General features: G+C 48.5%; 1 protein-coding gene across 1 annotated transcript in view; it reads right to left on the bottom strand.

Moving 5' to 3' along the window:
* Positions 1-3,553: 3,553 nt before the first annotated feature.
* Positions 3,554-25,054, bottom strand: part of TG (thyroglobulin) — a 238,068-nt gene continuing 216,567 nt past the window's right edge. Inside the window, exons 44-48 of the mRNA XM_004373014.2 lie at positions 22,722-22,903; positions 19,142-19,249; positions 6,184-6,318; positions 4,969-5,159; positions 3,554-3,740 (exon numbers count right to left, since the gene is read on the bottom strand). Coding sequence (XP_004373071.1) covers positions 3,622-3,740; positions 4,969-5,159; positions 6,184-6,318; positions 19,142-19,249; positions 22,722-22,903 — 735 coding nt within the window. The 3' untranslated portion in view covers positions 3,554-3,621. The remainder of the gene's footprint in view (positions 3,741-4,968; positions 5,160-6,183; positions 6,319-19,141; positions 19,250-22,721; positions 22,904-25,054) is intronic.

The following is a 25,054-nucleotide window of genomic DNA, read 5'->3' as shown; positions in this document are numbered from 1 at the left end:
GAACACCGTTCTGCTGACCACAAATGCGGAATGGTAGGAAAAAACAATTGCTCCTACCTGACACCTTCCTAAGTGCTGTTCACCCAGTAAACTGAACTTTCCAGGTGAGGAAACTGAAGATTAGAGAGGTTAAGAGTGGTGTCCATTCTTGACTGGGTACTGTAATCCTCTGAGGCCTGAACCCCATGCCAGAGGATTCTGGGGTGTGGCCTGGGCCTGTGCATATTGTAAAAGCTCTGAGGTGATTCTAACAAATGGCGGAGGCTGGGAACCACAGGGTTAAGTGGACTGCCCTGCCCCATTCAGCTGCTGCTAATAAACGACAGAGCATGTACTGCACTCAAACCAACCAGTTGCCGTTGAGTCGACTCTGACTCGCGGTGACCCCCGTGCATCAGAGTAGAACTGTGCTCCACAGGGTTTTCAATGGCTAATTTTTCAGAAGTAACTCACCAGGCCTTTCTTCCAAGGCACCGCTGGGTGGACTCAAACCTCCAGTTTTTCAGTTAGCAGCCAAGCACATTAACCCTGATACTGCACCCAGGCTGATCTTGTTTCAAAGCCCCCACTGAGGTTTTGGTGGAGGAGAAACCCCCTCTGGGAATCTTCACTCTGACTGGAGACAGCAGTGGAAATCAAGGAACAAAGCTTCAGTGGTAGAATTCTGAGCCCAGGATTTCATTTGGGGGAGAAAAATGAGCAGCACTCATAGGTCAGAACCTGGGTGTCTTAGGCTGGGTTCTCTAGAGAACCAAAACTAGCGAAGCATATATATATACATATATATATATATATGTATATATATAGAGAGATTTATCCCAAGGAAATTGCTAATGCAATTGTAGAGGCTGGCAAGTCCCAAGTCTGTGAATCAGGTGTCAGGTTGGAGATTTCTCTGGACTCATGTAGCTGTGGGGCTAACGAATCCCAAGATCGACAGGCAATACGGCAGGCTGTTGGCTCAAGTCCCAAGAACCAGAGGTCAGGTGATGATGAGCTGGATGCCGAACCCAGAGCAAGCAAAAGCCAGCAAGCTTTTCCAGAATGTTGATATATATTGGATGCAGGCCACACCCCCAAGGAAACTCCCCTTACAACTGATTGGCTGATCACATCAGATCACTTCATGGAGGTGCTCACATTATATCACAAAATGGAAGATAACTATATCATTACATAACTGCCAAACCACTGAGAGTCGTGACCTAGCCAAGTTGACACAATTTAACCATCACACTGGAGTAGGGCAGGAGATCTTGGTCAGTGGCTCTACTGTTACTCCAGGCCAGGCTGGAGGGAGCTACACCAGAAGGGCCTCTGGACAGCGAGGCCTCAGACCAAAGCCCACAGCGGCCGCTTTCTCTCCTCCCCTCAGACAGTCAGAGCGCAGGGAGATCTCAGTGCAATCGTGGTTGGGGCCAGCCCAGCCCCCAACCCTCAGGTCTTGGGTCCCATCCACCCTCCACCTCTGGATACCTCAGGAGAGCCGGGTACAGGTGCTTACGATGATAGGAAACCAGAGCACTGCTCCTGGCACCATTTTTCCTGCCCTCTGTCTGAGACCCCCCCCAGCCCAGGGTACCTCAGCCTGTATTAAGGATTTCAGGATGACCCTGATGAACCATGACCTTTGATGGCCAAACGCAGCACATGACTTCACAACCCACTCTGGACTAAGGAGTAAAGAGATGTCTCAGGCCAGCTCCAACTCTGGGCTGAGCAAGGATGGCTTCAGGGATGGGGTGGCTAGGGATCAACTCTTTATGGTCTTGGAAGAGAGAGGGTTAATTATGTGTCAGAGACTGTCAGTTGTCTATCCAGTAACCATCTCCCCTTCATCTCTGCTAACTGAACCTCAGCCATACCTCCTGCTCAAAGGGATAAGCAATGCCTGGTCTAAGCAGATCATGGCAAGCCCATTCTCCATTGGTCTAAAAGTGGGCCCACGACTCAGTTCTGGCTAATGAGATGTAAGGAGGAATTCTTCTGGGAACTTCTGGGAAAGATTTTCCTCCAAGAAAAGAATGACACACTGGAGGAGAAGGCCCCATGGCCCCTGGACCTCTTGCTTCTGGCACAAGATGCTGTCAGGAGGGGATGTGATGTTTGGAGCTGTGGCAACCATATTGTTTCAGTGAGGTGAGACGTCATCCAGAAACTGAAGATGGCAAAGAGGAGGGCTGGAAAGAGTCTGGATCCTTGAGGATATTGCTGAGCCACTGCCAATGTTGGGATCACCTACCTGTCGGTGTGTCCTTTGGTTAAGACACTTTAGTTGGGTGTTCAGTTACTTGCGCCGAACCATCCCAACTAATAAAGCATACAATGCAGGTTAGAGGCTACTCGGGGCTTTCACTGCTATTAATAGGTTCTGGAGGACATGCAAGGTGGCCTCAGGCCTATTGAAGTCCATGCAGGAGACCAAGAAGTCAGGAGACCTGGGGTGGACTGTCTGATCCTCCACCTCCTCCCCGTGTGAATTTAAGGACATCATCTCACCATCCACGTCTGCAAAATGGGGGTGATAACCTCAACCCACAAATCATCACTGAATTTGAGCCGAGCTCAAACGAGACGATGTGTGTAAACCCGTCTTATGAGCTGCCATGTAAACGGCAGGGACTTTTAAACAGCTCCACCTGCCTTTACTTTCACTTTGAAGCAGGCGTGGATTATCCAGTAGGCAAGGTAAGCACAGTGCTTACTTGTGCTTACTTACTAACCTTTATGAACAATTTCACCACACAAAGTTCATGTGAAGTTATTTACTACAGATCAGAAAGTAAGCACAAGTAAGCCCATGTTTACCTTCCTTGTTGGGTCATCTACCTCTGCTTTGAAGTGTGTGTGTGTGTGTGTGTGTGTGTGTGTGTGTGTGTGTGACAGAGAGAGAGAGAGAATAGGAGAGCGTTTTAAGCAGAAGAGTTACCTTCATAAGTGTGTCCCTTAGGAGAGTGAGTGATACAATCAGTTGCTTATTTGGGAACACAAATCAACCTAAAGCTGGGGTAATTCTATCTCCACGCACCCAACCCCTCTCACATTCAACCAAGTCCCACCAATTCTACTTCCTAAAGTGCACTGGGATTTGTTCCTTCCCCCACCTCCACCCTCCCTGTCTAAATTCATCGCCTCTTGCTAGAATATTGCACCAGCCCAAGTTAGTTTCTCACCTCCATTCTGGAGGAACCTTCAAAAGTGAATCCTTTCTAGCACACAGGTGGGGCTGTGTCTCTCTGGGGCTGGCCCTTGATGGGTCCCCATTTCCTGTGTTACTATAAATGTCTGTTCACCAGCCTTTCTCATTCTAGAGAGCAGGGTCCTCGTTTCCCCCAGCACCCAACCCAGGGCCTGGTACACAGGAGACACTCATGAATGTTTGTTGAAAGGAAACAGCAGCCTGGGATTCAGACCTTAGCACCATGAAGACATGACTTGGTGTTTCCCAAGAATTGTCTTGAATGAACAAGTCAGAGTCACCAATGCTTTACTGCACACAGACACTTTATTGAAACTTAGTGGCTGTTTTAGAGAACAAGGTGCTCATGGTGGGCAGCTAAGTCTGGGGTGGGGTTGGCAGTTGACGACCAGCCTGTAAGCAGGGTAGCTCTCAGAGGCTGGTCACTTGCTGTAGGTCTTGGAGCCTGGATCTGGGAGGTCCAGGAGGTCTTCCCTCAGCCCAGAGCCCGCCAGCAATTCTTCCTCTTCTCTCAAGGCTGGCTGCTGGTCGTTGGCTCCATCTGAAAAAGGAGGAGCACAGGCAGCACAGTCCAGTCCTGGATCATGAGTTCCTCTTCCTAGTCACTTTCCCTTTGGCCCAAAGAAACCCTAACCTCTGATGGGCTTTCCCTGCCAACGTCCTACAGAGGGCTTATCTGGGGGTGGGGGCACCAGATTCATCACCTGGCTTTAGGGACATGCTAAGGGTACAATGGGACTTGGGTTCATCAACTGAGAACCAACTAGCCTTGGAAACTAAAGGCAGAGTCAAGATTTTAAAATGTAAGTCAGACAAGGTCACTTCCCTCTCCACTCCCATCTCTCTCCACCTGAAGAACACCTGTCATTCTGAAAACCTCAGCCCAAGCATTACCTCCTCCGGAAGCCTTCCCTGTCCCTCCAGGGAGAAGTGGCCTCTCCCTCCTTGGGCCACTACTGGCTTGGGTGCAGACCTCCATCATGGTGCCAGGAAAGCTGAAGAGCATTTACTGGGCTGTGTGGCTCACTCCACACTCTGCTGGAAGCTTCTTAAGGGAAGAAGCCCCATTGTGTTTATCCCCACATGCCCAGTGCCCTCAGGTGACCCATTTTTCTCTTTAGCATCTCTGCTGCAGATAAGCCAAGGCATCCCTGGGTACGAACCATTAAGGCACTCTGCTGCTGACAAAACAGTTGGAGGCTTAAGTCCAGCCAAAGGTGCCTTGGAAGAAAGGCCTGGCAAACCGCTTCTGAAAAATCAGTCATTGAAAACCCTATGGAGCACAGTTCTACTCTGACACACGTGGGTTCGCCATGAGTTGGAGTTGACTCCACGGCAATTGCTTGGTGTATAGAAAAGCCAGGTTCTCTCCAATAGGAAGGGGTGGAAATGCCCACTTCTCCCCTGGCTAGAATCCTTCCCCAGGACTTTTCATCCAGCCCCTCAAGGGCTGCGAGGGTGAGGTTCGAGATCTCCGCCTTCTCTTTCCACACCAACCGTCCGGGCTCGAAGCTCTAATGCTGGCTACCCATTCAACCCTCGTCCCCTTGATCCCATGACCTCTCCTGGTACCTCTCTCTCTCTCCTCCCTCCTGCCCCTCCAATCAGAACAGGAGGCCCTGGGCAAAGAAGAGTCCCCCAGACTGTGAGCTCCTTCTGGAAAGAGGCCTTGGGTTTGCATCCATTGTGCGATGCAAAGGGCTCATAAAAGCTGAGGAATCAACAACCCCTCCCGCCCTCCACCGTGGCCCCTGCTCTAGTTGTACTACCTGCTGATGCCTTCAGAGACTGGATGTACTTGGACCAGAAGGAGCAGTCAGCTTTTTTCAGTCCCTGTCGATTGGGGAGCAGGGAGCTGAACTCCTTATAGCTCTCCCCACCGGCACTGGGGAGGAAGTCCGGCCAGGGGGTGGCAAAATCAGGTGCTCTCCGGGAGAACTCATGAGGATAGTTGGGGTTTCTGGAAGATGAGAATAAAGACCATGAGGCAAATTTGTCTTTTCTTTTCTCATTGGGATCACTTACTCTTTGTACTTGGTGTCTGAGGACCAAGGTCACTTATCCATAAGCATCCCAGAAGGATTGGAACCCACTCAACCTGGCTTCAGGGGCCATGCTCTCAGCTGCTGAACTACAAATCATTAAGGGGGAAAGGCTCCTGAAATGCACCACTGCTAGGCCACTTCCAGAAAAGGAAGGCACGAACTTAGGATCCAACAACATTGCTCACAGCCTAGTACTGCCCTCTGCCTTTTTGAACACTGTTTCTACCCTGGTGTCCTTTTATCAAAGTCCCTGGGGGATGCAAAGGGTTAATGCGCTCAGCTACTGAACAAAAGGTCAGAGGTTCAAGTCCACCCAGAGGCACCTAGGAAGAAAGGCTTGGTGATCTACTTCTGAAAAGTCAGCCACTGAAAACCCTGTGGAGCACAGTTCTACTCTGATGCACATGACATCACCATGAGTTGGGATTGACTCAGTGGAAACTGATTTGGTTTGGTTTTGAGCATTTTAACTTAATTTGATAATCCAGAACAGTGGTTTCCCCATTGGGTGTGACTGTGCCTGCGAGGGGACATCTGACAATGTCTGAGACATTTCTGGTTTTCACAACTTGAGGGAGAGGGAGGGGAGGTGCTACTGACATCTAGTGGGTAGAGGCCAGGGATGCTGCTGAACATCCTAGAATGCACAGGACGGCCCCACAACAAAGAGTTACCAGGCCCCAATGTCAATCATGCCGAGGCTGAGAAATAATCAAACATGGTTCAACAAGGGAGTGATGTGATCGGATCTTTTCTTCCTGAAGATGAACATGCACAAGGATGGTTTTGACTGGAAGGGGGGACTGACACAGGGCGACTCAAGACAGGTGGTTGCAACCTCTGAGGGGAAAGGATGAGCCTGTCGATGATGTCTGGTTTCTGTGTTCAGACTGAGGAAGGAAACCACAATGACAGAATTCAGACTCAATGTTCACTCACCCGGATCGAATGAAGTTGGAAAAGTACTGCATGATTTTCAGGGACAGGCTTTTCTCCTCCCGAGTAAACTGCCCCTCATAGGTGGGGTAGAAGGGAAGTCCAAAGGCGTACTGCACATCTGCCAGCAATTCCGGGCTGGGAACACAGATGGGAAGAAGGAGCAAAAGTTAAAGGAATACTAAACCACTGGGGAAAACCAAATGAGCTGTGAATACTCCTCTCGAAACTTAGACATTTCCCTCTTTATGTTATGTTTAGAATTCCTGTTTAGTGCTTCGTTTAGTTGAGATTCAGCGTGGCCTTTAGCCCAGTGGCCTCTTTGTGCAGATCCATGGCCCATCTATTGGTTGAAGCTGAACACTTAATTCTCATCGAACAGCCCTCATAAGCAACTCTCCAAGACAATGATCTTTTGACCACATTCCAAGCTTGAAATTTATAGTTTCTTTGAATATTTATTTGTCGACATTCACTGAAAAAAGTAATAATAAAGATAGCCTATATTTTGAGCCCCTTTTCTCGTTAGGCATGGCACCAAACCTTGTTTATGTATAATTCTCACCTTCATAACTCTTCAAGGTTGACATTTATCCATGTAGCCAACCCTAGCGCAGTGCCTGGGACATCGTAAGTAGCTATTCAATAAATACACGTTCAGTGACAAAGTTGAACATCTCATAGGCAGTAAGGTCTGGAAGCCAGGCAAGTGGTCTCAATGGACTGAGCTGTACCTGGCACTGGGGGGGTCCATGGGATATGGGGGTCACGGGAGAGAACGTTGTGAATCTGAGACAGTGTTCAAGTGGAAAGCTGGAAGGGAAGTTATAGACAACCTCTAATTTCACAGATGAGAAAAATGAAGTACAGAGAGGTTCCCTGACTTGCCAAGAGACACACAGCAAGTTGAACAGCAATGTTGGGTCAGAACTGATGTTTCAGGGAAGCAGGATGTTAAGGAAAGGCAGGAGGGCTCATCTCAACCAGACCTGGGTCCTGGCTTCTCCTCCTTCAGGCTGGGTGACTCTGGCAAGTTACTGGACTTCCCTGCATTCCTGTTTCCTCCTCTATGAAACGTGCATGGCTACCATCTGCTGAGCGCCCTGATGTACCAGGCACTGGGGCAGGCCTTCGACACACGTGATCTCCAGCCAAAGGCCAGGCCAGAGATGTTTATGCTATCATCTGCATAATTTCCAGGTGACGACCTGAGCCTCAGAAATATAAAATGACATGCCTGAAACACGGGAGGGTTAGAATTCACACCCGGGTTGCCAGGTCCCACGTCCTGTGCCCTGTTCACTTGCCCTGAGGATCACTAAAAAGCAATAATGATGCAATTGTAACAGTATTTAAGATCCAGAAAGGGAAAAGAACACAAAACAAAAGATGCCAGGCAGATAGTTGTGGGAACAATGGTGATAAAAACACTCTCTCTTGTATGCATGTCCTTGGTAGTTTACAAGTCCCTTTTTCCTGATTATCCCAAAGGCCCTGGAGTAGTTATCATTACTCTCTTATACAGCAGTGGAGACTTAGGCTCAACAAGGCTATTTTCTGGCCAAAGTCCCTGTCTGTTTAATGGTGATCTGAGGACAGAAGCTGTCCCTTTGGCCTTGCGGCAAGGGTTGGGCTTGGTGAAGGTCTGAGCTTCGTCCCCAGCCACCTCTGTGCCATCCTGGAGGAGCCAGGGAGCCGGAGCTGATCTGGCCGTGTTTCTGGCTGATTTCCTCCCTCCCAGACCCTGCTCATTCTCTGCTCAGTGTGTCAAGGTAAAGCAGTCACCCTGTTTCTCAGGAGACCCTTCTGGAAAATGGTTGTATTTGTTATCTATCCCTACGGCAAATTTAGTGGCTTGAAACGACACATGTGGGATCTCACAGCCCTGAAGTCAGAAGTCTCCATGGTGTGAAATCAGATGTTGGCAGGCTGTGTTCCTTTCTAGAAGCTCTAGGGGTGAATCCATCTTCTGCTGGTTCGGGTTTATGGCACAATTCAGCTCCCTGTGGTACAGTCTGGGCTGGTCTTCTTGCTGGCTGTAAACTGAGGGCTGTCCACAGCTTCTAGAGGCTGCTGCTCATGGCCTCTTCTTCCAACGTCAAAGCCAGCAACCGTGGATGTCACATCTCTCTGGCACACTGTTCTACCTCTTTTGTCTAAGGACTCATGTAATTAGATTGGGCCTACCCACATGATCCAGGATAATCTCTCCATCTCAAGGTCCTTAACGTTAATCATATCTGCAAAGTCCCTTTTGCCATGTAATGTAACGTAGTCACAGGCAATGGAGATTAGGACTTGGTCATTTTGGGGGACTATTATTCTGCCTTCCCCAAGTGGTCTTTTCTACTGCTTCTTCCAAAGAAAGCTGCATTCCAAGTGGTGTGGTGTTGTTGCTAATTTCTGAGAGTTGGCTCTGTCTCATGGCAACCCCATGCACAATAAAGCAAAATGTTGCCCGGTCCTGTGCCATCTCCATAATCATTGGCATATATGAGTCCACTGTTGTAGCTATTATTGAGTGCCTTCCAACCTAGGGGCTCATTCTTTTGTGATCCTAAGGTTTTCATTGGCTAATTTTCAGAAGTAGACTGTCAAGCTTTTCTTCTTACTCTGTGTTAGTCTGGAAGCTCCGCTGAAACCTGGCCACCGTGAGTGACCCTGCTGGTATTTGAAATACCAGTGACATGGCTTCCAGCATGGTAACAACACATGAGCCACCATCGTACAACAAACTGACAGACAGGTGAAGTGGTATAGTGAACAGAAACAAGCTTGCAAGATCAGAGCCCTCAGTTCAAATCTTAGCTCAATCACTTAATACTTGTGTAAGCTTGGACAAGAGCTATAACTTCTCCGAGTCCCCATGTCCTCATCTGTAAAATGGAATGTGCTTTAGCAATAAAATATTTCAAATCTGTGGCCCAGTTTCTGGCTCATGTGCCCATTGCCTTTTCCTTACCCTGTGAGGGACATGTGATGGCTAGAGGACGGTGGTTCTTAACCTGGAGTCCATTAAAGGGTTTCAGAGGACTACACGTTCCCTGCAAGTATATGTAAAACATTGGGAAACTATGTCTATGTGTACCTTTCTTGGGAGAAGTTTTATAGCTTTCATGATATTCTTAAGAAAGTCTGTGCCAGTGCTGTGCTGGTAAACGTTTGACAACTGGCTCTTGGGGTAGAAAGACCCTGTTTTGTAGCTTTTGCCAATTTCCATGGTGTAAATACTCCCAACATGTCCAATGTCAAGCCATTGAACATGGAGTTGGGAATACATGGATGCAATTTGTTCTCACAAGCTGGTGTAAGCCAGATTCTGCATACCGCTGTCTGTGACACTGAAGAGGTCGTGGAGCTTTGGGGGAAAGGCCCGGCAGCCCAGCGCATCTGATTTGTTTAGTTTGAGAGTCTGCTGTGTATGAGGCTCCTGCTTGTTTTTTCCTTGGCAGGGCTGATCTCTATCAGGATGCTGGAGTTATTTTGAGCAGTTTAAGGCAGACATCTGGAGGAGGAACACCCAGTGGAGCCTGCAAGAGGGGGTTCAGGATCAGAGGACTGGGCCCTCAGCAAGTCTGGGCACTAGCTGAGTTCCAGGACCCTCTGGAGGAAGAAGAGGGGATTTCGATTCAGCATCAGCAGGAGACACAGAAGAACACACAGGGCTTAACAGGTAAAAGGAGAGAGCCATTGGCTGAATGGTCTCAGTGCTTGCATGTCTGGGACAGATGGTTCATGCAGACTGATTTGGCTTCTTTTCTCTGCGCTGGAATCGATCACTGATAAATCATATACTGGAACCTACTGGGTGGTATAGGCATATGGTCAGGCTGGTTTTATTTAGCTTTGACTTGTCATTTGCTGTCTTTGGTAATAATACTGCAGTTGAACTTTCCTCCAGTCTGACATCTACGGGTCTAATGCTAAGGCCAGGTGTGGATCTTCTCAGTGTCACATGGAGAGGCAGATGTGGGGCCTAAGAAAGTTCCCTGGCCCAGCTGGGCCAGCTGAGTGCAAGCCCACTTCCACCACCGACTTCCTGAGACTTGTTTTTTTTCGTTCTTCTGTAAAATGGGGCCGATCATTCCTTTTCAGCCTCTCATGTGGCATCTTTGGATGCTCACAGATAGATGGTTGCTGTTAGTTGCCATTGGGTAGGCTCCAACTTAAGATGACTTCACATACAACAGAAGTAAACATGGCCCGGTCCTGTGCCTTCTTCACGACCACTGGTATGCTTGAGTCCTTCTTGTAGCGACTGTGTATTTCGAGTGTCTTCCAATCTAGGGGGTTCATCTTCCGAAACTATATCAGAAAATATTCTGTTGTGATCCGTAGGGTTTTCACTGGCTGATTTTTGGAAGTGGATTGCCAGGCTTTTCTTCCTAGTTTATCTTAGTCTGGAAGCTCTGCTGAAACCTGTCCATTTGGAATACCGGTGGCATAGCTTCCAGCATCACAGCAACATGCAAGCCACCACAGTATGACAAACTGACAGGTGGGTGGTAGCATAAATAGATAAACCAAAAAAACCTATTGCCGTTGAGTCGATTGTGACTCATAGTGACCCTATAGGACAGAGTAGAATTGTCCCATAGAGTTTCCAAGGAGCAGCTGGTGGATTTGAACTGCTGGCCTTTTGGTTAGCAGCCGAGCTCTTAACCACTGCACCACCAGGGCTCTGCATAGACAGATAGTGGATGGAAATCCTTCTCAAACTGTAAATTGGCATTGAAGGAAGAGATAATGTTGCTGATATTGGTGAACTGATCAGCCACATAGTTCTGGAGATTCCTCTGTGTGTGTGTGTCTGTGTGTGTGTGTGTGTGTGTGTGTGTGTGTGTGTGAACGTGCCTCGTGTTTTAGTTTCAGGATGTGAAAATAGCTTGGTGAGAACTATGGGCAATGAGCCATTATGTCAGGATTGAGCCCCAAGTCCCTCCCTTTTGCCAAATGTCTCCTGTGTGGGGCTCTGAATGGGGGCTGGGGGTAGATGATCATGGCGGCACTTCTGTCAGGAGCTTACAGCCTAGTGGGAAATGGAGAATATGCCAACATTTTTAAAACAAATGCTATGAGCTGTGTCATAAAACTATTTACAAAGCACCACAAGAGGAGAGAGAAAAGAGATGCCACTTGTTCCGGCCAGGAGATGGGGATGAGTTGATGGAAAGTCAGAGAGAGGAGGTCCTGTTGGACTTATGCCCTGGAGATGAGCAGAAGTTTGGCAAGTGGACGAGCAGAGAAGGATAAAGACTTAGGACATGCCATGCCATGGATGTGGGGTGTGTGCTTTGTGAGGTGACTGACCGGCGAGGTGGGGTGTGTGATTTGTGAGGAGACTGACCAACGAGGTGGGTGTGTGCTTTGTGAGGAGACTGACCAACGAGGTGGGTGTGTGCTTTGTGAGGAGACTGACCCGCGAGGTGGGTGTGTGCTTTGTGAGGTGACTGACCGGCAAGGTGGGGTGTGTGCTTTGTGAGGAGACTGACCCGTGAGGTGGGTGTGTGCTTTGTGAGGAGACGGACTGGCGAGGTGGGGTGTGTGCTTTGTGAGGAGACTAGGCACAGAGGAGAGAAGGCAGAATGTGGAGCTGGTGCCAGTGCAGCCACAGGCTCCCAGCATTCTGGGCCTTATGCAGAGAAGTGAGTCATTCTGAGAAGGGAAATGAGAATTTTTCCTTGTCTGAGAAAATCAAAAATAGGAGAATCACTAATTACATGATCGTGAAGGTCCTTCCGTCTCTGATCATGTTACCGATGTGAGAGCTGAGGCCAGAGAGAAGGAAGCCCACATCTTAGAGGGGACGGGGAACATTGCGCTCTCTAAGCCCCAAGTTACATTTGTCTTTTAGAAAGCTCGTTGGAGTGGTGTGTGGAGGAAGTCTAGAACTGAGAAATTGTCAAGTCTCCTCCATTGTCCAGAAAACCATGGCTCTTTTTACATGATGCTCCCCAAGCTTACCTTTCAGCCATCCTGCTCACCTCAAATCCAGCCTGGCCCTGCTGGGGTTTTGCAGAGAGCTCAGCCTGCATTCTAGCCAGCCAAAAGCCACATTTCAGAGATGATTTATGGCAAATCTCTTGACTTGGGCTCTGCTTCCAGGGTCAGGGAGCCATCGCTCATGAATGTTTGGGGCCCATGGGCATGAAGACTGAGGTGGTGTCTGCACAGGTGGGCACCTGGCTCCAGGCTCTGCTGAAGTGATGGTGGGAGTTGGGAAGTTGGGCTGAGCTTGGTGTCCCCTCAAGGTGGGGACAAGGAGTGGGTAGGACCTTTCTTGATATAAACAAGCCATACTTTTGCATTACGGAGGTTGGGTTTTTTACTGATAATGGGATGAAGAGGCTGATGCTGGGGAAAGGCCTGGTATTGCAGTCCATCTGATTGCAATGATTTGTAGCCTGTTGTGTCCGGGGACTGTGTCCTTGTTGTTCTGTCTACAGGAGGAAATTTATTGACCTCATCCCCACAAAATATACTCCCTTTCTTATCTCTAGTCAGCTTCTCTAGATAACTTCCTCCAAAGGAAATGGGGGAACTGTGAGGAATGAAATTCCTTGAGCTTCCCAGGCATGTTTCCAGGGGTTGAGGAATTTTCAAATACTTATGAATAGAAGCCTGTAAGCGTGCTCTGGTTGGGCAAATCTAACATGCAAACGTTCAGATTCTGCCTACGAATTAATCAGAAAAAAATTGTATGCTTTACAAATAGCTTTACAAAAGGATTTGCTATGCAATCCTTAAAAAAAATTGGCCCCGATTTACATTAAATAATTCAATCCCACCTCTGGCCACAGATGTCATACCTATAATACTTCCGTAATTCCCTACAGCCCAGCAGAGCTGTATATTGTTTTGCCATACAGTGGAAGCTTCAGCTGACTGGCTGGAAGAGCCTGAACACTGGATTCCCTCCATAAAACATAACAACTGATGCTCAGAAAAAGCTGAGTCTTCCTGGCTCAACACATCTGTTCTCGCCAGCGAGACTGTGTGTTTACCATAAGCCAAATGTGTTTATGCCAGTTGTATCTGTCATTGTAATGATATCTTTTAATTAAATCGATTAAATATCATGCCAATGCCCACTTTCAAGAAACCAAAACTGGAAATCATAGACTATGATTTATGCTTATGGTTTTGCAAGAAATCCAAAGGAGATAAACTATTAAAAAAAACACCAACAACTTCCCACTCAAGCCTTTGCCCTTGCATCGGAAGAATGAGAATGAATACAGACTTCTATGGTTAATGTTAAAACAACGCATTGCAGTGTGTCATTGTTAGGTGCTGTTGAGTCTATTTCGACTCATAGCAACCCCCGTGACAGAGTAGAACTGCCCGTAGGGTCTTCTTGGCTGTAATCTTTACAGGAGCAGAGTGCCAGTTCATTTACGGGAGCAATCTACTGGGTGGATTCGAACAACCAACCTTTCGGTTTGGTAGTTGAATGCTACACTGTCGCGTCACCAGGGCTCCTTCTTTATGATGTACACCTATCTTAATTATTTTTCGTGAGTTCTAATTTTAATTGACTTTCCTGATTAACTGACCATCACACTTGATAATAGGATTTCTATTCTATATTCCTTTTTTTTGAATGATACCTGGTGTTTTAGTGACCTGTGTTTTGGGTGTTAATGAAAAGATCAGTGTGGATTCTATACAAGATGCCTCCTTAAAAATCTCCAACGCCTTCCCATCACACTCAGATAAAATACTATCTCTTTTCCTGCCATAGCCTATAAACTCCCACGTGGTCTACAAGACCCTGTCTTTTCCGCCTCATCTACAACCAGCCTCCTCCTTTTCAACAGACTCCAGGTGGCCTGGCCTCCTTTATCCTCAGACATGCTTAGCTGCTTACCACCTCAGGGTCTTGGCATCGGACAATCCCTCTGTTGGGATTGCTGACCGCTCAGATCTTCATGAGGCTCATACCTTTTCATTCCTCCATTCTCAGTAAAAATGTCACCTGTTCAGAAGGTTCTTCCCCACCCACCAATCTCAAGTAGCCTCTGACCCTACACTCCACTGACCACAGCACCCTAGTGTTCCCCCTTCCTAGCATGTCATCTGAGATCACTCCACTTAGTTATATCTGTCTGGTCTATCCCTGTACCCTACCTATCTCTAGACACCCATCTCTCCCACCCCTGTTACAGTGTTAATCCCAGGACAGCAGGGTCTTTTCTGCCTTGCAGGCTGCTCTAGCTCTGGTATCTAAATGAGTCTCTTGGTCATAGAAGACATTCAGTAAATATTTGCCAGATAAATGCTGGAGAGGGCGGATAGCATAAACCCCAATATATCAGGAGTGTTCAGTTTCAGAAGATGATTTATTTCCATGTTTACTGGGAAATAATCCTGTGAATCACATAAAATGTAGCCAGATCAATGGACCCAATTCAAGAATTCAACCACTTCATATTTCCTTTGGTTTGCTAAGACAGAACTCACTAAGAACTCACTAAGACAGTTCAACCAAAAAGATAATATTTTGAATCTGGAATGTGAAAGGCCCCTGGAATGCATAGAAATGTCTAGAATGCAAATGTTTTGAGTCTAGAATTTACAGCTTTGTTTTCCAGGGTTGAGACAAGTTATAAAGAAGGAACACTGCTGCCTTTTGAGTTATCCTGATATTTTCCTCTCAGAGCCTTATTTTCTGAAGGCAAAAATAACCCTAGCTACTGAATATTGAACATCTGTAATGTGCCAGTTGTTTGACATACACTATCTTGACTCTTCAGCACCACACTATACAGCAGATATACCCATTTGATAGTTGAGAAAACTGAGATAAGAAAATGTGGCCAAATGCAAACAGCTTATAAATGGAAGAGATGGGATTGAAACCCTAGCTGGTTTAACTTTAAAGGATGTGTTCTTCCACTGTCCAGAGCTGCCACTCCCAAAATTAAAGAATGGTTCAGCATTATATGGAGCCCTGGTGGCGCAGTAGTTAAGAGCCTGACTGTTAATCAAAAAGTCTGCAGTTGGAATCCACCAGCCATTCCCTGGAAACCCTATGGGGCAGGTCTACTCTGTTGAATGGGGTCACTATGAGCTGGAATCAACTCAACGGCAACAGGGTTGCTTTGGCTTTCGTCAGCATCTTATGAGGGAGCCAAGGTGGGTGTTTAATTCCAAGAGCCCCACTCCACCCCACCATTGAAAGATAAGTCAAATCCCACCCATTGGGATTTGGCAATGGCATCTAAGGACCGTGTGGATGAGAAGCTTTAGAATAAGGACCCAAACACAGGACACAATTCAAGCAAGAGAGCCCCCATACAGCTTCATGATTTAAGTTTCTTTGTCTCCTCCCCCATCCACTATGCCTATTCTTTTCCTACAAGATGTTAGCTCTTGATTTCAGGGATGAAAGTCACAGAAATAACCTGGGTGGGCAGTTAGAGGACCATACTGTTCAGTGATCAATTAGCAACAGTCTAAGAAAGTGATAATTTATTTTGTTTTGTTCACCAGCTATCACCAGGAGAGCCAATATATGCTAGCAGAAGTGTAGATACAAGACAGATGGCTAGAAATGCAACCACACACGTATATTTTAAGTATGTAGATTTGAGCCAGAAATAAATGAGGAGTGTGACAGCTCCAGGGTGAGAGAGACGTCTTTTCGGGTAGAAAAGATAAACTTGCCAACAAGTTAAATGAGTTAGTTTCCGGGATTCATTCATTGATTCAAGTATCTCTTACACTGTTGGTGGTGGTGGTGGTGGTTGTCATTGAGTTGATTCTGACACATGGCGAGTCCATGTGTGCAGAGTAGAACTGCTCCATAGGGTCTTCAAGGCTGTGACCTCTCAGAAGCAGATTGCCAAGGTTTTCTTTTGAGGCATCCCTGGGTGGGTTCAAACTGCCATACTTTCGGCTAGTAGTCAAGCATTTAAGTGTTTGCCATCCAGGGACTCAGATGGCACTTTTTTGTGATCATGGTGGGAAGAGAAAAACTACACCAGAGAGTTGTCAAGAATGCTTTCTGATGGACAAGCATAACAAGACACTGTCCGTGCTTACTGTTTGCCGGGCAATGTTCTGTATACAAATTAATCATCACAATAACCCTCTGCGGTAGGTACTATTATTATCTCCATTTTTCAGATGAAGAAACTGAGTCACCAAGGAGGCTAAGTGACTTGCGTTAGTCACCAAGCCAATAAAGCTCAAGGTGGGTTTCTAATCATGTTACTTGACGCAGAGTCTCCGATCTTAAACATGACACTCTTCCACTTGTATATGAGTAGCAACATCGCTGCCTATAAAAATGTTTTGCTAACATTGAGTGTCCTTCTCCTCTAAAAACAGTAGCATGTGAGAGCTGGAAAGTTCTACCATTAAAGGGACTGGGCACAGTAGTTTCGAACACCTATCTAAACTGCATGACCCTTTCATTACAGGGATTTTTACTCAACACTTGGAGCCCTGGTGGCACAGTGGTTAAGAGTTCGGCTGCTAATCAAAAGACTGGTAGTTGGAATCCACCAGCTGCTCCTTGGAAACCATATGGGACAGTTCTACTCTGTCCTAGAGGGCCGCTATGAGTCAGAATCGACTCGAGGGCAAAGGCTTTGGTTTGGGTTTTGGTTGCTCAGTCTATGACACAGAGAAAAGGGGCCGGGAGGCTCAGACCCGCATCTCACATTCCTCATGGGAGTTCAGTGAAAATCAGTGCTTCTGACCTTTTCCTGTCCCAACTCCCTTCTTAGAGACTCAAAACCAAGCCCCAAGGACCCTGCCTTAGTCTCCTAGGGCCACTGTAACCGAATACCACAAACCAGGCATCTTATAAAACAGACATGCATTGTCTCACAGCCCGGGAGACGAGGAGTCTGGATTCAGGGTGTCGACAAGGCCGTGCTCCCTCTCTGAGGCCTTTAGGGGACGGTTCCCTCCTGTTTCTCCCAGCTTCTGGTAGCTGTAGGTGTTCTTCGGCTCACAGAACTCTGGTCACGTGGTTATCTGGCCTCTGTGTGTCCTTCTGGTCTTTTCCTTTTTAGGACACCATTCAGACTGGCTTAGAACGCACCCTACTCCAGTGTGGCCTCATGCGATCTTACTGATAACATTCTCAGAGACCCTATTTCCATACAAGGTCACATTCACAGGTTTGGGGGTTAGGGCTTGAACATTTCTTTTGCAGGGGGACACAGTCTGATCCATAACAGACCACTTTCTACTCCTGCTTACACTTCCCCATCTGTCAATTAGGGTGACTGAATAATCAGTATGATTTTCTGAGCACCTACTAAGGCCGCCTATGTGCGAGGAGGGTCCCTGAACTCTGAGGTCCCGGGAGCCATGAAGACACAGTGGGCACGTTGAGAAAATCTGATGCATGAGAAAGGCCTCCTGGATCTGCTCAGAGGGGCAGTATCTGTGGATTCTGCAGGGGCCAGGGAACAGAGAACTCCAAAGTGGCCAGGCAGCAAGACACTCGTTGCAATTCGGATTCTCTTCAAGGATGGTTCCTTGAGGACCACGCTAATCGCAGGTCCCAAACAGACCGCCTGGCCCTGCCACTCACCCACTCCCTGGCAGGCCCTGTGACTTCAGAGGGAAGGGTGGGGCCAGAGCGCTAGTGCTCCCAGCTGTAATCATCCCAATGCTGCTGTTTCGTGTTGCTTTCGTTGTTTTTGCCCTCACAGAGTGAATAGATATCTTCTTTTTTTTTGCCACAGGAAATTTTGGGGGCTAAACAAGTATGTGTGGGCATTGCTGGTTCCGTGATAGAATTCTCCCCTTCCATGTGGAAGGCCCAGGTTTGATTCCTGACCAATGCACCTCATGCACAGCCATCGCCCGTCTGTCGGTGGAGGCTTGTGTGTTGGGGTGACGCTGAACAGGTTTCAGCCGAGCTTGCAGACTCAGATGGACTAGGGAGAAAGGCCTGGCGATCTACTGATGAAAATCAGCCAATGAAAATCCAGTTTGGAGCAACCAGAATGCGGAAGTATTGAGAATGTTCACAAATTGGGAAGAATGTAACCAATGTCACTGAACAATTTATGTAGAAACTGTTGAATGAGAACCTAAACTGCTGTGTAAACTTTCACTGAAAACACAATAAAATATCACAAAAATCAGAAGAAAGAAAACCCCTTCAATCACAAGGTTCAATCCCACAATCCATCACAGGGATGGCACAGGACTGGGCAGCATTTGGTGCTGGGCATGGTGTCACCGTCAGTTGGGGATGACTCAACGGTAGCCAACAAGAACAACGAAAGTGTACGCGTATTTTTAAGGCTTTTCACGAGCTTGCTGCAGGGGTATGACACTCTTTGTTATAATCTCCTCCCTAAAATGGAGGAAGGAGGAGAACCAGAAAGAATTAGTGCGTTGAGCATGAGTTCCTGAGAGCCTGGCATTTGGGAGATGTTGCCAAGGGTTATTCTCAGTCCAACTTCCCATGCTGGCCTCCCTGGCCGTGGGTGGCCACAGACCACTGGGTTACAAGGGTTCCTTTCATCTCCACCCAAACCAGATGGCTCTCCATTGTTCCTTCTCTCCTGAACGCCTCCTTCCAGAATGCTTGCTGCTATTTCTTCTCCCCAAAACCTGGAGGCAGTTGTTTGACTCCAGGAGGTGGACCAGCTTGAAACTATAAATAGTTCTAAGAAGGGAGACCACATGTTTTACTGGAAAGAAAGTTCTGGGGTTCAAAGAAGTCATGGGTCACTGCTCTATAACTAACCAGCTCTGTCCTTGGGGCAAGCATGCAGAACTCCTTGGATCTCAGACTTCTCATCTGTAAAGCAGGATAATCATTCCCACCCTTCCAACCTCACATGGATTCTGGGCGTTTTTGTGATGTGCCGTATAAACTGAATAATCTCTTCGAGGGAGCCGGGTAAATCATGGGTGCAGTGACAGGGACTGCTGCCAGGTGCCTTTGTTTGCTAACACCCACTTGGCCACTCAGCCCCCTTACCTGCTGCGGCCAGAGCCTCCAGGAACGTGGTACATGAAGACATTTCCTCGGGCCTGCCTTGCCCAGTGGCTGGCCATGTCAATCCCAGGGCAGGTGATGAAGTAGTCCCTGGCGAAAGAAGGATGAGCAGGGAGTCTAGTTATGTGTAGCTCTATGGACAACTGTGCTGGCTGAAACATGTCCACAGGCTAGGTCACCCAGGCCCTCTTCCCAGGCCTGCAGATAAACCCTCCCTGCACTGCCCAGAATGCCACTCCAACGACTCCACCACCTCAGGTGGCCAGACGGTGGTGGGCCAGATTGGAGGACCTTTGTCCACTTTGGTGTAAGGCTGGCCACGATCACCAACTGGTGTTCCCCGCTACGGTGTGATGGATCGCTTCTGTGTGGCCTTTCTTGCCATGGTCTCGTAACTCCCACCCAAGTGATTGGGTGGGGCTGTGCAGATAACGTAATTGTGGCCTAGTGAAGGGATTGGTCAATTTTGCCATCCTTCTGGGCTTGAAGTGAGTCATCTGAGAGGTGCAAGGGAGAGAATCCCACCACCACCAAGGAAGAACAGCCAGGAGCAGACAGCGTGTTCTTTGGAACTGGGATTCCTGTGCTGAGAAGCTCCTGGAAACAGGAGACAGAGAGAGGCTGAGAAGCAGTGGCAGAGAAACAATGGCAGGAGACAGTGTGGTGGGATTCCCAGCCCATGGAGCAAGCAAGCTGAGTGCCTTTGGGCAGGAGGCTTGCTGGTGGAGTATAGTGCCTCTGGGCACTTATTAGCAGAGCTAAAAGAGGTTTGCAACACTTGCCCCTAAGCAGGGGAGAGGCCTAGGTCCAGAGAGAGGCAGGCCTGTGAGCATGGCTGGGAAGAGGCTGTCCTGATGGAAGAATTGTATCCTGAGTGTTTCTGAACCTGAATTGTAACCTGTTACTTCCTTAATAAACCCCGTAACTGTGAGTATGGTCTGTGAGTTCTGTGTGGTCAGTGTAATGAATTATGAAACCCAGCATAGAAGCAGAGAGCGCCGTGGGAGGGACGGTTGGTGTCAGAATTGGTAAAGACCGCGGAGAGAGGAGGCCTGTCTGACCTCCACCTCATAGGAATCAGCCTTGGGCTACTGATCTTGATTCTCCTTACCCCCTGTGAAGTTAGAGGAGGTCAGATGCTGCCCCCACATCATTTTTACACCAGTAGCCCATTTAGGGTCAAGAAACTCATAGGATAAACATTACCTCCTAACATCAGTTTGACTTAAAGATTTGGGGGCAAAGCATTTTAGTGCAAAACAAATACTGATAGTCTCTGGAGCGGAACATGAAATAAGTGTGCATTTTAAAAGAAGGCAGAGACTTCAAGGGCATTTCACGCACATGAGGCCCTTAGGCCAGCGAGTCTCAATGGGGGTGATTTTACCTTCCTCACCCCTGCCCACCTGGAGACATTTCTGATTGTCACGGTTTGACGGTTGGGGGGTTTCTACTCGCCTCTAATGGGTGGAGTCAAGGGATGCTTTTAAACACCTACAATGCACAGAACAACCCCACAACAAAGTATTGCCCAGTCTCAAATGTCAGTAGGGCTGAAATTGAGAAAGCCTGCCTCAGCCTCCGAGAATTTCACGTTTGCTCCCCCGCTGGGGGTAGTTTGGTGACTAAATACAGAAGCATCAGCTCACTGCAATGAGAACTTGTGTGTTGTAAAGCCAAGGGTGTGTGCTTTCAGAAGCAGAAGGCCTGTTGACCTCAGCCAGCCAGGCTGTGAATACCACCTGCATTGCTAAGTTAGGACGAGACCCCCAGCAGTCCTGAAATGTCCTTGAATCTCACCCACCCCAGCTGAGACATGTGGGAATGGGCCCCACCCTGTAGCAAGTTGTAGTGGCCGAGTCTGACCCCAGGCATGAAAGTCACTCAAGAAGGAGCATCATCCACCCTTTTCTGAAGGAGATTTGAACGTCCTTGGTGAGTCTCCAGGGCGGCCCGAGTGTTTACAGAGAAGGCTACAAGGTAAGGTGCAGTCAGCCATGTGGGCCTGAAAGGGCAGCTGAAGGAACTGGCCTGCACCTCCTGGCTCCCCTGAGGAGCTGTCAGCAGGACAGAGGTGGGATCAGACTTTGGGGACTTGCCCTGTGATGTCTTCCCCCCTCATCAAACCTGAGCCCTCACCCCAGGTCGTCCTCAAAGCCAGTTCAGGGTTTCTGAGTTTGTTCTACAACGCCATTCGGAGTCAGTCCTGACTTACTTATAAGCATCTCGGGGCCAGGGACTTGGACATCTGTGAGTTCATAGAGTGCAGCCTACAGCTGGGCCTCCATAAATAGCTGTTGGCAGTTTGATTTGAAGCTGAGCTCTTCACTAGAGGGAAGATTAAAGCCTTTCTGGTCCCCAAGACCCAAGTGGGCTGTGCAAAGTTTTACTCGGAGCTAGTAGCACTCAGATTGGAAACCACAGACTCCTGGTACAAGTTCCAAGCAGGGAGGTAGGTCTGTAGCCCCTTCCTTCCCGCCCATTCCTGGCAGAGCTCAGGACAGCAAAGGCATCTGGCTCTGTCCCCAGAGACAAAGGTCAAGTGTGGACCTCCCAGAGGAAGAGAAAGCAGAGTCACAGCATGCTGAAACCTCCAACCGTGTTTTTCCCACTCGGACAGCAGAGCCTTGCAAAGGGACTTGAGAGCAAGTGGCTGGGCCCGTGAGGGGTTCCACAGTGACGTGAGAGCTGGAGCGCTCACTGCAGTCTCATCCCCAGGGGGCTCTTAGGAGGGGAGAGCTGGAACCCTAGTTATTCTGTATTTCCACCAAAAATCACTTCTTGACCATTTGCTGCACACACATAGAAAGCACAATTCTTGGCCCCGTGGTCTCATGGAGTGCTGGGAGGCGGCGCGTCCTTATGCCTGCAGTGTGGGTGGGCTCAGTGCAGAGAGAGAGGGACCCTCGGCCACAGCAGAGCCTGGGAGGCAGCCTTTAACCCCTCCTGGGGTGCCGGAGAAGGCTTTCTGGAGTAAGAGAAGCTGGAGCAACAAAGAGGTAGGGCCTACGGGCACCTGAGCATGTAAACAGTCCCCCAGGGAGCCATGTCAGGAGCCTGGGTCTGTGCCTGGGTCAGGCACCAAACCTTCCCCCATGCAGGCCTCAGTTTCCCCATGTGCAGAGTGAACCCTGGCTGCATCCAGGGAGCCTGGGTATCCATTGCCCTTTTAAAGCCTCCTCATGGGCCTGGGGTGCAGTGGGGTAAGACCACGGGCCAGACGAGTTTGAGGACCCTGCTTCTGTTAGCTGCTGTCCAGTCGATTCCAACTCATGGCGGCCATGAGTGTGAGGCCTTAGCTCTCAGCCTTTGCTGAGCTGCCTCGTGCATGGTGAACTACGGGCGCCTCCAGCAAGCGCATTGTCTCTATCCTCCAAGAAGAGCTGGGGTGGGCTGGCAGCCGGGTCCACCCCACCTGTCCTCTGGCAGGCGTTCACCACACTTTGTAAAGGGAATAACGATGACAAGGAAATGAAGCCCACAGAGTTCCTCGATGAGGATCAGAACACCAGCTGGACGCACACCAGATGGGCACCAGAAGCCCCGGCCTCTGCTGGCTTACCTGGTGGCGTTCTCCAGGGCCCAGGAGAAGGAGGCGTAATCGTCCGTGGAGTGCTCCAGGGAGTAATACCATGTCGCAGCAGCCTCGACCCTGGTATCCCCGTCCTCGCCGCCCAGGGAATTCTGCAGCGCCTGGTAGAAGGCGGTTTTGCTGCTGGTCCTCCCTTGACTTTCCTCAAATTGCTGAAGGAGAGAGACACAAATTCCCCAGTCAGATTCTGAAAGGCTCGACTCAGTATGGCTCAAACCCTTGGCCTAGAGTTTTCTCTACGGGAGGCCGGGGGACATGGTCTTAAGTGCGTGGGTGCTGGAGACAGAAATACCAGCTCTGCCTCCCTCCGGCTCTGTAGCCTAAAGCAAGCTGTTTACCCCTCTCTGCCTTGGCTCCCACATCTGAACAATGCGTACAGTGGCCGTGCCGTCTGCATTGGTTATTAAAAACACCAGTACCAGTTGCCCTCAGAGGATTCCAACTCATGGAGACCTCATGTACGTCATCGTAGAACTGTGCTCCATAGGGTTTGCAATGGCTGATTTTTCGGAAGCAGATCCCCAAATCTTTCTTCCAAGGTGCCTCTGGGTGGACTCGAACCACCAACCTTTTGGTTAGCAGTTAGCGTATTATTATTTGCGCCACCTAGGGACTCCATAGGGTTATTGTAAGGACCGAAAGGGCCAATGCGCGTGAACTACTTCAAAGGGTGCTCAACAAATGTTAGCTGTTGTTGCAATTTGACACCAGGTCCCATACCTGCTTCTCACTCGCTCTACCTGGGCTGCTGTCTCAGCCAGCTCCTGGTTGGCCAGGATCTGGTTTTGTTAGAAGAGCTACATTCAGCTTCATTCTTTGATTCAGTCATTCCACATTTGTCTTATGTGCACTTCTACACTTATATACATGGTCTTCAGGCAGGCCAACTTGCACGCCAGGCCTGGGAAACAGCGGTGAACACGCTGATCAAGCTCTCTGCTCACCGGGGCTCACGTTCTAGTGGGCGGAGATGGAAAATGAGCAAAGAACAGACAGCTCATGGCGGGGGGCAGGTGCTAGGGAGAAAAGAGGGAAAGAGGAAGGCTTTTATATAGGATGGTCAGGGAAGGCAAGCAGCTCTCTGGATGGGAGTGTGCAGTTGGAAACGTTATCCATTCATTTATTCACTCGCTCACTCATTCCCTCACTCGCTCGCTTGCTCGCTCACTCATTCATTCGAGTCCTGACTTTCCTGCTGCCTGCACTGGGAATCTGGGTGGATCATTTTCCTCCCCCAGGACTCAGCTTCCTCATTTCTGAAGACAAGAGTGGGGGTAGGTGGAGCACCAGGGGGGCAGCTCCACAGCCGGAGGCCCAGACTCCTCGGCCCTTGGGCAGCCCCGGGCTGTGTGTTTACATATTTCTGGGATCTTGTAGAAACAGGGAAATGTGCTTATCAGAGCACCCTGGCTTGTTCCAATTGTTTCTCTAAATATTTGCAAGCACACAGGGTCTGTGAGCGGAATTCAGTAAGTAGCCCTCCTGGGGAGGACATCTTTTTAGACGTCTTTCAGCCACCCCAGGGGCTCCGGGTGCTGATCTCAGCCTGGCCTAATAAGAGGGAACTGGGCCACAGCGGTGGAATAACTGATCAAAGGCAACGCCACAGGCAGCTGCACACGAGCTTCAGTGAAGGCGAGGGCTGGGTCAGGAGTTGTTTTTATTCTACCCAGAACATTTGATTTCTTGGGAAGAAGTCTGAAGCAAACATGGCACAATATTAACATATGTTAAATCTGAATAGTGAAGCCATGAGTGTTCATGAGAGAGGTGGCTTGCAAATATTTTTAACCACAGTCTGGAATGAGAAAGACATTTCACACACATATACGCACACACGCACACACATGCGAGCACACATACACACACACACACATCCGAAATAACATCCATGACATAGTGCTCACTTTTACCATGTATGACACATCCTATAGTTGCCATTCTAGTCTAGTCTAACCTAATCTAGTCTTATCTATTAAAAATGCTTGCCTGCAATCTAATGAGCCAATCCCTATAGTTTGGGGTAAAAAATGCATTATATTCCTCTGTTCTTTTCTGAGTGTTGGAATATTTCATAACAAAAAAAAAAAAAAAAAAAAAAACTGATAACAGCAACCCCTGGCATCCTTCCTATCATTGCTAAACTTTGTGTTGAACATTTTACATCTGTTTCACTGAAGTATGAGAATAGCAATGGGGATTGAGCATTATGTTATCCCATTTTAAAACCTTTATTCTAAGGCTCAGAGAATCTGGATAGCTTATTCATGTAGACAGGGGCATGAGCTGGGATTCACCCCACG

The sequence above is a fragment of the Trichechus manatus genome, unplaced genomic scaffold (genome assembly GCF_000243295.1).
Source record: "Trichechus manatus latirostris isolate Lorelei unplaced genomic scaffold, TriManLat1.0 scaffold00022, whole genome shotgun sequence".
In the NCBI taxonomy this organism is placed as follows: domain Eukaryota; kingdom Metazoa; phylum Chordata; class Mammalia; order Sirenia; family Trichechidae; genus Trichechus; species Trichechus manatus.
Note: the sequence above shows the minus strand (reverse complement) of the source record. Positions and strands in the feature narration are given on the sequence as shown.